Source organism: Otolemur garnettii, unplaced genomic scaffold, assembly GCF_000181295.1.
Source record: "Otolemur garnettii isolate 467f Iridium unplaced genomic scaffold, OtoGar3 scaffold00001, whole genome shotgun sequence".
Classification (NCBI taxonomy): domain Eukaryota; kingdom Metazoa; phylum Chordata; class Mammalia; order Primates; family Galagidae; genus Otolemur; species Otolemur garnettii.
In genome coordinates, this window is record NW_003852396.1 from 32,230,016 (window position 1) to 32,242,743 (window position 12,728).

The following is a 12,728-nucleotide window of genomic DNA, read 5'->3' on the forward strand; positions in this document are numbered from 1 at the left end:
GGAGGGAACTTTCAGTTCTCCCATAACTCACAGCTTTTGCAAAGGAACTCAGTTATAGACAGTTTCTGGGTATCTAAGGCTCATATGGACAAGCTCAAATGGAGGTCATTCCCATAAGGAGTGGGAATGATGTCATGGAAGCAGCCTTTGGGGGTTTGAAGGATTCAGCTCACCTACTACCTTAATAAGAGGACAATCCAGGAGGGTGCAGGGCCTGAGTCTTGCTCAACTATCTCTGGAAGGTACCTCTCAGCAGGAGTGCTTAAATCTCAAAATTGTTGGTTCTTAAAAATATCATATGCATGTATTAAAAAAAAGAAAGGTAGCATCTCAACTTTGTTTTAAATCATATCTTACTATTTTTAATATAGAAAAATATTTAAAAAATCATTAACATCATCCATGTCACTTTGATATTAGGTTTAAGTTTATTTTATAATTTTTGCATAACATTATTTTAAATATTAACATATACTTCATAATTTTGTATCATTATGCAAGTTTTGCTTTGTGATGTCTGCCTTATTTCTTTCAATTTAACACAAATTTGAATATATAAAATAAGTCAAAATATGATTTTGATGAAAATTGAATTGCATGTAAACATTAGCATGGAAATTTAGACATCTTTAAACATGCAATTCTCTCAGCTGTGTTTATTGCAAGTTTTTATACTTATTTCTAACTCATTTTAGATTGTTAAACAATTTTTTAAACACTTTTGTGTTAATGTCATCAATTTGGTTAAATCTAGAACTTGCGATATTATAAATGTTTTATACTTAATTTATTATTTACATATGTTGTGAGTATACATCCTGCATAAATGACATATATACAGTTGAGTCTCACGATTTAGAGATTCCACATAAAAAATTGCCTACTTTTGAAAATGTATCAATACTGACAGTTCACAGTCCTTTCAAGATATGCAAAAGCTGCCACCAATTTGAGGTGACCGATGTGTATGTTGTGGAAAAGTTTGCAAAAGGTAATGCTCTGAGTTCTAGTTCAACTGCCATGATGCAAAGAATTATCCTTCATACTGTCTACTTATTGCCATGTTTTTCTCATTCTCTCTCTCTCTTATTTTGGGAGGGGTGTTGTTGATGATCCCACTGTTTAAAAAGGCATTTATGTGTAATGCCAAAGTGTTCTCGAGTTTTCCTAAGTGAAAAAAAGTTTTCATGTGCCTTATGGAGAAAATAATTTTGTTAGATAAGCTTTGCCAGAAATGAATTACAGTGACTGTGAGTTCAAAGTTGATAAACCAACAATATGTTTCCTTCAGAAAAAAAGAAGAGGATGTTTGCCTGGCTGTAAGGGCGGTCACTCTGGAAAGTGCTAAAGTAGCATTTATAGTGTGGGATAAAGGTATGGGAAACATGTGTTAAATACAATTTATGTTAGGCCATTGTTTTGGTCTAAGCTCCTGCAAACTAAACCAAGTAAAGTCGATTGTGCTAATGCCAAACAGAGATTTTCCTCTAAGCAAACAGGAAAATCTCCAAACAGACTAGTTTTTCCTAAAACCATGAAATTCACAGAAAGCAGTCAAAAAGGGCCCAGTCAACCTGAGCCAGCATGAGGAAGAAATACCTTCTGTTTTAACACTTAGAAGAAAAGTAAAATGAAGCAACCTGATATCACCAAGACACTTTTTAAAAAATATTATTCTCTTTTCTTGTTCCCGCTCAGCCTACCATCCAAAATCAAACGTTTCTGCCTTGCTCAATGGATCACCTCTATTTTAAAATGGGATGTGCTCCTATTCATGCATCAGTAAGATGAGTCTATTAGATCATTAAAGTAAATTTGTTAAAATTTTGTTTCTTTAGCAAATGAAAAAGAGGTCAAATTTGTGAACTTATGAGATGTCACCTAATAAAAATAGCATAGGGGTCAACATTGTTGTGAGGGTTAAAACCAAAGAAATTTACATTTGAGTTAACCAGTTTTTTAAAAAATTAAACCCTTTTAATAGGTGCTGCCTAGTTTGCACATTTAGAAAATAGTAAAGCATGAAAAATATTAACCTAATAATTCAGATGTGTCTTCATTTCAGGAGGCTGTGGAACAATTTTTAAAAGGCCTGTGAAGTGTTACACAGGAAAATAATTATTTGGTGAACAGGCTTTCAGTGTTGAGACTGGCTTGTCATACAAGGGTAGAAGGGCAGTAAGTAGTGTAGGCAGGAAACCTGTCTGATGCAAATTACCTCTCAAGTCACTACCTTTAAATCCTCAAAAAACTACACAATTGATTATTTGTAAGAACTGTATTGAAGTAGATATATTATGTACGGGGCAAGATTCTATATGAATTGGTCTATAAAATGTTGTGATCAGAGGTTTGTAGGAACCAAATCCTACATTTTCCTTGGCAGTAATGAATGGTTCTGTATTTGCTAATCAGTGTTTCATGGCAACTTTATAAAACATCAACACTGAGAATGATGCAAATCGAATCAGAGAGAGAGAGAGAGGTATCGTGGAGCATTTGTCTTTCTGTGCCAGGATTATATTACTTAACATAGCATCCTCTAGGTTTATCCATGTTTTCAAACAAGTAACAGGACGTCTCTCTTTTTAAAGGCAGAATAAGATTCCATGTATATACATAGGCCTCGTTTCTTTGCTTCCTCTCTCACCTTGGGGGAACTCTGGGGTGGAGGGGATCTCTCCTGGTGTGGGCATTGTACTGTCCTACGTTATGGGAGGAGTCACATGAGTAAGCTAAAGTGTTCTTTTCTCCATTTTCAGTGTCTTTTCTAATTTTGTGTTCCACCAGGGTGCTGCAACTTCTCCTTGGATTCTGGAGTTCTTACAAAGGTATTTCCCCCTTCCATGGATGGCTTTTAAATCTGTGTTTTATGGGGGGAAGAGGCCTGTGACCTTCTGTTCATCCATCTTGTGGGCCTAAAACTGCCATACTTTCCTTAGAAACCAAGGCTCTCCAATGGTTCTCTCTTCCTGAGCCAGATCCAGATTGTAGACTAGAATCCTTTGAGACCTTTTGTCTTTTTCAAAAGTGTCTCTAGGGATTTTCAATTGAAAGCTCCTCTCAGGCAAACATCAGTATCATCCTAAAGACCGACTGCATTGAAACAAAACAGACAGGATTGGATCTTGGTGCTAAACCTGGTGAGTCTTCCCTCTCTCTCAGCTCAGACAGGCATACTTGAAAGAGTGATGGGCAAGGATAGAAAGGTGTAGAGGAGAAAGAGAAGATAAAAAACTTTGAGGACAGGAGATTAGATATGAAGCTTAGAGAATAAATAATATCAAGGAGAAGAAAGACTGTCCTTATAAACATCCCACAGTGTTTCTCCAGCAAGTAACATCTTCCGTTCTTAGCTTTGCTTCTTTTCCAATGTTTGCTATTACCCTCTAGGAGTCCCCTATTTCCTACCCCTACTGTATTGCACATTCCAATACGTGTTTGCTATGGACCCTTTTCTTGTCTTTGCTTCCCTCAAATCAATGCTTAGATAATATCCTAATTGTCTTCTTGAAACTGAACTCATCATTACCTCTCCTCTGGAATCTTCTAATAATCAAAAGAGACATTATACTACAAAACAATTGCACATCATGAATAACTTTATGCTTTGGAAATACTCCTCTAACAATTGCTGTTTGTACGGCACAATGAAAATACAAAGGAACAACTTAAAATTCAGTGCTCAGAATATTTTTTTTCCCTCCCTCGTCTTTTCTTCAATGTATTTGCCATATAGTTCAAACACTGAAAATCCCAATTGCCTCAGATTCAAAATAAAGATATTGACATCTTTTGTTCAAATAAATGCGGATTTAAATGAGATTATGGGTTTGAAAGTGTGTGAGAGGAGATTGGTATATAGCACAAATAAAACGTGAGTTCTCTTTTCCTTATTTCTAGTCGCTTTCCACTTTAATTGATTATTTTCATCTCTACTCCCCCGCCCCCAGTTCTATAACGATAAGCATTTCAAGCATCTGATGAGTCTTTTACACTATTTCATGCAAAGGCCCTTTGTAAGATGGGGTTAAATATGTTCTTCTATATGCATTTATTTCTATTTGCAGAGTTTCTAACATGGCTTGGCAAGTAGTTGACAGGGCCTCAAATAAATGGTAGTTGATGCTACTACTTTGATTACATTTAATTTGTTGTTTTTGATAATAGCAATAAATAAATATTAACAAATGAACCATTTTTAATCCTTTAAAAATGTGGTTTGAACAGAGAGACTTTATGTTAAGTGATATAAGCCAGGCACAGAAAGATAAATACTGCATATTTTCATTCCTATTTTAGAGTTAAAAAATAGATCTCGTGGAGATATTGAGAAAAATGATAGTTACCAGAGGCTGGGAAAGGTGGGAGTAGGGAGATGAAGAGAGGTAAGTTAACGGTGACAAAAATACCGTTAGAAGAAATAAGTTCTACTATTCAGCACCACAGTAGGGCACTGCAATTAGAAAGGAATTACAGACTATTTCACAATAGCAGAAGATTCTTCTACACAAAGAAATGGCATATGCTTGGGATGATGTGTGTCCAAATTACCTTGATGTGATCATTGAACGTATATGCATGCATCAAAACATCACATGTGCCCTAGAAGTATGTACAACTATTATATATCAATAATTTTTAAATGTTGCCAGCACTGAATAATTTTTTAATAGTTTTAATTACATTTCAATGAATCTGAGTGTTCATTAATAACCTATTACCCATGTTGTGTGTAAACATGTGTCTGTTTACCATCTATCCAAATGAAACTGACAGAAATTACCACTTCTGGGGCCTGTCAGAACTCTATGTATGACCAAACTGAAAATAAATTCTGTCAGTGATGATGAGAGGAGGCAACTTTGAAGTAGATACTAAGGCAAAATATTAACATAACATCAGTGATGAAACCTTTACAAATTGATAAAGAAAACATTAACACATTTATAATCCGCTGCATTACTTCTTCTAGAGCCCTCTCATTGAGAATTTGTATTATCATATTGTCCTTTGTGTAGTATGTTTTGGATTGTGTGAATGAACAGAAGAATAAAATGAATGCAATTGTATGATGCCCTAATTTTCTTTAGATTTCCACCACTTAAAGTTGAACTGCTGCCCTGAAGGTTGACAAATATACCTTTGTAAAGACCATGGACATTTGCATTCCAAGGCAGAATGGTCCTTCCCAATGAAACCCAGTTTCACCCCTCCTCCTTCTTATTGCTGGGGATCCCAGGACTAGAATCACTTCACATCTGGATCGGCCTTCCCTTCTGTGCTGTGTACATGACAGCACTCATAGGGAACTTCACTATTCTCTTGGTGATCAAGACAGACAGCACCCTGCACCAGCCCATGTTCTACTTCCTGGCCATGTTGGCTACCATTGACCTGGGCCTCTCAACAGCGACTATTCCTAAGATGCTTGGGATTTTTTGGTTTAGCCTCAGGGAGATCCTCTTTGGAGCCTGCCTCATCCAGATGTTTTTCATCCATAACTTTACTGGTATGGAGTCAGCAGTCCTCTTGGCAATGGCTTATGACCGCTACGTGGCCATTTGCAACCCACTTCGATACGGTACCATCCTCACCAATAAGGTTGTTTCTGTGATTGGCCTTGGTGTGTTAGTGAGGTCATTTATTTCTGTTATTCCATTTGTATTTCTCATTTTGCGTCTGCCCTTCTGTGGGAATCATGTCATTCCCCACACCTACTGTGAGCACATGGGTCTTGCTCGTTTGTCTTGTGCCAGCATCAAGATCAACATCATCTATGGTTTGGCTGCTATTTCAATCCTGGTGTTTGACATCGTAGCCATTGGCCTCTCATATGTGCAGATACTCCGTGCAGTTTTCCGTCTTCCTTCCCATGAAGCCCGACTCAAGTCCCTCAGCACATGTGGTTCTCACGTTTGTGTAATCCTTGCCTTCTATACCCCAGCCCTCTTTTCCTTCATGACACATCGCTTTGGTCGAAATGTGCCCCGCTATATCCACATACTCCTGGCCAATCTTTATGTTGTAGTGCCACCAATGCTCAATCCTGTCATCTATGGGGTCAGAACCAAACAGATCTATGACCGTGTGAAGAAAATATTATTACAAAAATAAGGAATTTAAACAGAACAACATCTAATACATATAACATGGACCTGTTGAGTGAGAAATCCTTCATTATATTAAGTAAATTTAAATATATTCATAATGGATTATTAAACTGTGGTGTAGGTATACAATGGAGTACTATTTATTCATAAAAGATGAAGACTTTGCATCTTTTGTATTTACTCTGGATGGAGTTGGATTACATTCTCCTTAATAAAGTGTCTTAAGAATGGACAAGTAAGTAGCCCATGTGCTCAATACTATGCTGAAACTAGTAGGTCAACAACTACTGGCCCACATTAGAAGAAAATAGAATTAAATTCAAGAAGGGGAGAGGAGGAAAGAGGAGGGGAGCAGTTCTTAAGTTCTGACATAACGGATAGAGTGTAGGGGTATACGGCACATTACCTGGGTGAAGGGCGAAGCTTCAGCTGGACTTTCCCTTCTGAACACAATGTAACCTAGTCATGTGTACCCTCATAACAATCTGAAATAAAAAAGTATATACTCTTAACAGACAGGTTTATTTATTTGGTTCCTTACTCTAAGTATACTATTGTGCTCAGAAATCAAAGCATCAGCTTTCATATCCAATTCATGTGATAAATGACAGCCCATTTTCTTGTATGTGACTTTTGATGATTGATGACATTGGCAGGGTTTGAAATAGCTCAATTTATTTTGTGCACTCTTTATTCTATATCATTCATGTGGATGTTTCCAAGTTTTTCTTTCTTGATCTCCAAACCTCTATGCCGCTCTGTCTTTTTACTTTGCATCTCCCTCCTAAGGCTCCATTTTTTTCTCTATCTCCAGAAATATCAGTCATTTTCATTCCATCCGAAGAATTAAATCATATATCTTCTAATTTCATCATAAACTTTATAAACATTCAAAATTGTGCTGTGGATTACATATGTGGTACTGATTTTGCACATGGAAAGAAAGTAAGAAAAAAAATGAAACCACAAATAGCTTTCATACAAATTTTTGTCTAAGGTTTGCCACAAATATACTTAGCTTGTTATGGACCAAGCTATGGTTTTAATATTTAAAAAACATAACAAAACAAACTAACAAACAAGCAAAAAATGCTTACAGTCTAGAGCTGTTGCCTGCCTTTCCCTCCATAGTTTTATTTGTTTTCTAACTTATTTTCACTTTTGTGACTATTTCCTTCTTTGTTGTGTCTTCATTTATATCATCTTAATATTAAATAAAACTCAGGTTCAGTCCTAGTCCTGTCTCTAATATATGTTCCAATGATCCTCAATTTCTTTATTTTATATTTATTGTCCCAATTTCTGCTTCACAGATTAAGCATGAAGGTGGTAATGATATGATTCTAAAGTAATTCGTAAGTATTTACAGAAGATACAAAATAGTTGTCAGCTATTAGTAGTGCCATTGTTATTACTTGTATTACAATCATTTTTTTTGATTGTGCATCTTTATAAAATTAATACTATTAAAGATGTTTATATGTTTTTATATCACCCTCAAATAAAATTCCCTCAAGTTGTGAACCAACTAAAGTACAATTAGTGTTAATTACACGAGTTTAGTATATATTTATATGTACAAATATATACACAGACACAAGGAAGGGACTGATAGACAACCAGTCATAGAAATTTTATAAAAATATTATGGTTCCCTTGAAGTTCTTGTTCAAGGGAAATTGAAAGAATACAAATTTCCTCCATGCCCAATGCAAATGATTTTTCTTTCTCCCTCTCTCTCTCTTTCTCTCTCTCTGTATGTATCTATCCATCTATGTTTTTTGGAGACAGGGTCTCCCTCTGTTACTCAGGTTAGAGGGCAGTGAAGTTCAGTACCTAGCAGTAAAAGTGATATAGCAGAACTTTCTCTACCTCCTTTTATAATGAATTTTATAATCATGAACACCTCTTCAAATTTCCATCAACATCACTTTAAAATAGTTCCCTTTAAATCATCATCTTCCATTCTTCTCAAGATCCCATATTTCTATTTTCTCCATGACAACTGTTTTTCTTAAGAAAGGAAAGATAAAACATTTTTAAAAATCATTTGCATTGGGGAGGGGGAGGGAGGGGGATTGGAGGGATCACTTCTGAGGTTTATCTGACAGGGGTACACGTGAATCTTTCTAAGAGTAGAATGTGAACGTTTTAAAACAATAACTGAGAAAATGACATAAAGGCTCTGTTAACCAGTTTGATGGAAATATTTCGGATTGCATGTGAAAACCCCACACTGTACCCTAGAAGTGCATTAATGTACATAGTTACCATTCAATAAAAATAAATAAATAAAATAAAATAAATAAATAAATAATAAACAGGAAAAGAAAAAAAAAAAAGAAAAAAAAAAGATTTTTAACACTTTGCTAAGGATTGTCCTGAGGGAAAGAACTGGTAATATATATTTTAGTACTTCTCCCTTCTTGTCTTACACTGTCATGTATATGGTGGTTATTCAGGAAATATTGGTCCATTGATTGGTTTCTTCGAACTCTAATTTTTTGTGAAAATAAAATACAGACTTAGGGTAAAAAAAATCATTTGCATTTTAACTTATTCAATCTCATCATGATGTTACAACAAACTCTTATTAATCTAAATGGTCTATACCTTATTGTGCTGCAAATTCTCCTTTGTTAATCTAATCTTTCCTTTTAAAAAAAGTGGCTTCTGAAGACATGGTGAAACTCTCAATCTCAGAGATCACATGACACAAGGCTCTGTTTCTCTTTGGTCTTTTCTCTTCCCTGCTTCTCTAGTCCTCACTTCTCTCACCTTCTAATTCTCACTTTGTATCTTTCTAATCTTCTCATCTGCTCTCTTTACTCATTGCACTGTTCTTTCTCAAACACACCTCTGTCTGTGTGATAAGAAGTGTTTTTATATTAATATAAGTAGAAGTTGTTAAAATTTTCATGTGCAATGTTTTGTTTTATGGCTTGTTAAAATATTTGCCTACCCAAAGGTAAAGTATAAGAGTATATTATACATTGAAGGGAATTCTGTAAATTTTTAAATTAATCACAAATTTTTAAACAGTAAGAGTCAAAGTGTGATCACATTTTAATTTTGTATTTTTTTTTTTTCATTTTTCCTTTCAGTTAGGGCATTTAGTAATTCCAACCTAGGGGGAGGAATAAAAATAGAAAACACAGAGAACAACATAGAAAATCTTGGTTTTTGATATCCTGGCATAGCAAAATATGTTTATGTATCTCTTCAATATCAGGCTAATTTTCCTTACAAATGTGACACTACTGAATGTTATCTAGGGATAAACTGGTGACAGGTGAAAGCAGATTGGGAGGAACCATGAAGAAAATATAGATGGAAATGTAATCTGCTTGAGAAAAATGTTTTCTATGCCTTTTTTTCCCATGCCATGAACTACGATGAAGATAATCTTTGAACTGCATTTTGTTTTAAGCTTTTAGGAAGAAAGGAAATCACATCTTCATTCCTATTAAGTCAGAAAAAAATGTGGGTTGGTCTTCATGAATAGAGGATCTAGAACAGATTAAAGAATGATTACTGATATTTAGCATGGAACAACAAAAGCAACAACAACAGAGATTCCTGAGTTTCACAGTGTTGCAAAAGATGGTGGAATTGGTGAATGTTTGAAATATTTTAAGTACCCTCCACTTGTGTCTTGGAATCTCAAAGTAGCATAGAAAACATGTCATCATCTCACTGTGTTGAGAATAGAGGGAAGATACGTGGAAGAGATCATATGGATGGGAATTAGACCACTAGAATCAACAACTTAAAAAGAGTAGTGATAGAAAAGAATAAATTGATTAAGGCATGTCTTCAAAAGTGCAGGATTACAGGTGAGTTTAGGTAAAACTTTAGGAAATGGAAGAGAATATTGAGTGCTCAGATTTCTGTTATGCGAGTGTACTAGAAATTTGAACTATAAAGACTTCCTTGTGAAAAATAAAACAAACTATATTTACTTCATGGTTTAATTTATAGTATGAGAGCAAATGGTTTAAACATCTGAGAAAGCATTGCATTTTAATACTTAATAGTACTACCAGATGCCTGATAATCGACAAGAACATGCGTCCTCATTCCACCCAATCACTCTCTAGTTTTACTCTCTGGAGATATTTATTCTCTTTTAAAATCATCTGGATGTGTGAATATTTATATCATTGTCATTTAATTCCATATCATTGTATGATAGGTTTATTCAAAAGGAACTGATTCTTTTCAAACTAGATTTATTGATTGGCTATGATACACATGAGGATTAAGATTAATTTATATGAATTTTTATCTTTTTTCTCCCTCTTTCTGCTCCCCATCTAAATTATATTAAAATTGACCCAGACTCCCCTTCTTTTTACCTTTATTTATGTATAGATGTGTATGTGTGTCTCTTTCTATATAAATGATATTGTTTCTTGTCTTTGCACAGCTAAGTAATGTAATTTGACTTTTCATTAACTCTGTTTGAACATATATGTTGATATGTTACTTGGTACATTTTGAAACACTTTTCTTTAGACTGGCATTTTTGATGTCCACAAATGTATTATTTCAGCTTATTTTATTTTTATGACTTTTTGAATTAATTTAAGTTAGATTACATTGAAAGACAGTGATATTAATACTGCATGGATGATATGGAAGCTTTAGTCTTATTTAATAACCTTGATATCTTAATAAATTTTTGATGAGTGCTTAGAAGTGAATATAAATATTGGGGATACACAATCTTAAATCTGCATCGATATAATATCTAATCAGATCGACATGTGTAATTTACCCAGAAGGAAATTTTGTTCATCTTATATGAATACATCTTGGTGGCATTATTTCTGTGTTTCAGCCTTGCTTTCTATTGGTAATATATTTGTTGGGATATGTTTTGCGGGGCATTAGCCTCTACATCAAAACCTCTATATCTGGTGCAAAAAGTGAGATCTTTCCCAGGAGACTCTGAGGTGTTAGTACTACTTCATAGAAGGGTTTTAAGTTGGCTGTGATTTCATACACACTCCCAAGGGCCCTATGTAGTGACAGAATAAAGCTCCTTTTCCTTAGAACTCTCTGAACTCATGCCTGTTGGAGGTGAGTTTCCCAGTGAATGTGTGGTGGGGGGGGGATAGTGATTACAGATTCTCTACCAACACTTGACAGGAAGCACATAGCTGAGATATTAAGCCACTATTCTGTATATCACTATTGTAGAAAGATGTTTTGTCTGAAAGAGGTCATTACTGCATCACGCTGTGACTTTTAAATTTTTGAAGTAAAGATGTAGTGGGAACTTAAAGTTGTGCTGTAAATGATAACTTTCATTCAGAATAACTCATGTTAAGATAAGGTTAATAATATTAACAATAATAGTAATAGAAGTAAATATGATTATCAGAGGACCAGGATTAAGTGCACATTTATGAAGTTGATAACAAAGAAGTAGGTAGATAAATAAGAATGGAGATGGTCTTCACACATAATCTTGTAGTATTTACAGGCTGGGAACTTTCTATCCTTGAATATGATTTATAAAATACTTCTCAATATTGGAAGTTTTCCTTCTTATTTTTCTCGGTACTGAATTAAAGGTGAGACCTACTTTCCTTTTTCTTTCCTTCCTTCCATCTTTTATTTTCTTTTCCCCTCATTTCTTTTTTCTTCTTTCTTTCCTACATACTCTCCATTCCTTCTTTCTTTAATACAGACATATATATGTGTATATGTATGTATGTGTATATGAAACAATAAAGGGAAGGAGAAAGGAGGGGAGGAAGAAAGGCTGGGTCACAACTGCAGTATGGTAAATCAGGAACACAGATCTTTCAGCCCGATATTGTTCATTAACACTGTCTCTTCTTTATTTCTATAAAAATCTCCTTTCAAGGCATCTCTTCAGTGCACTGTGCAGTGAGGGATACAATTGTTGTATGTCCTGATATATTCCTGGGAATTTGTCTACTGATACAGTTTGGAAGTTGTGGGTTAATTCCCATTAGAATATCCATGGCAAAGAGACGCATTTCTCTCCTGAGGTGATTTCTCTCCAGAAGGTAATTTCCAGCTGCGGTGTTTCTCTTCTTTGTGCAACCATTTTGATATTTATGGTACAATACAGTATGTTTATGAGGGCATATGAGTAAACATGCAAAGGATGAATTGATAGTTTCACTCCTAATTTTGGGTTCTGAGTTCCTAAATTAGTATTGTTCAATTAGTAATACTTAATGCAACAGTTCAAGCTCCCTGTTGGATTTTCCACCATTGTGTCCAATTTCATTTGTGGTTTTGTGCATATTGTCAAGTTCCAGGTGCAGGTATTGGTGTGTGTCTTTAAGTGATTTTGTAATGATGTTTCTTTAATTAAGGTTTGATATGTCATCAAAGAAGACTGACATCTCAATATAACTGAAATTATTTTGAAATTTATTCTAGGTATTGCGTGTGGTTTGAGCAAATGAGTATGAGATAGTAGTTTTCTAAAACCTTAGAGGAAGACCTTTCAAAATGTTAATGTCTTTATACATGAAAAATGCACAGTCTGTGCCAAATGCTCAATCAGTCTCCCAGTCTGACTTGGGACTCAAGTTTTAGCACTACACTACATTTTTTTTTTTTTTTTTT

At 34.8% G+C, this 12,728-nt stretch overlaps 1 protein-coding gene across 1 annotated transcript; it reads left to right on the plus strand.

The window, feature by feature from the left end:
* The first annotated feature begins 5,181 nt into the window (after nt 1-5,181).
* LOC100965755 (olfactory receptor 52E2) lies at nt 5,182-6,117 on the plus strand. Its single transcript, XM_012802207.1, has one exon. It carries the CDS (start codon nt 5,182-5,184, stop codon nt 6,115-6,117), a length of 936 nt encoding a protein of 311 aa, XP_012657661.1.
* Nucleotides 6,118-12,728: the final 6,611 nt, after the last annotated feature.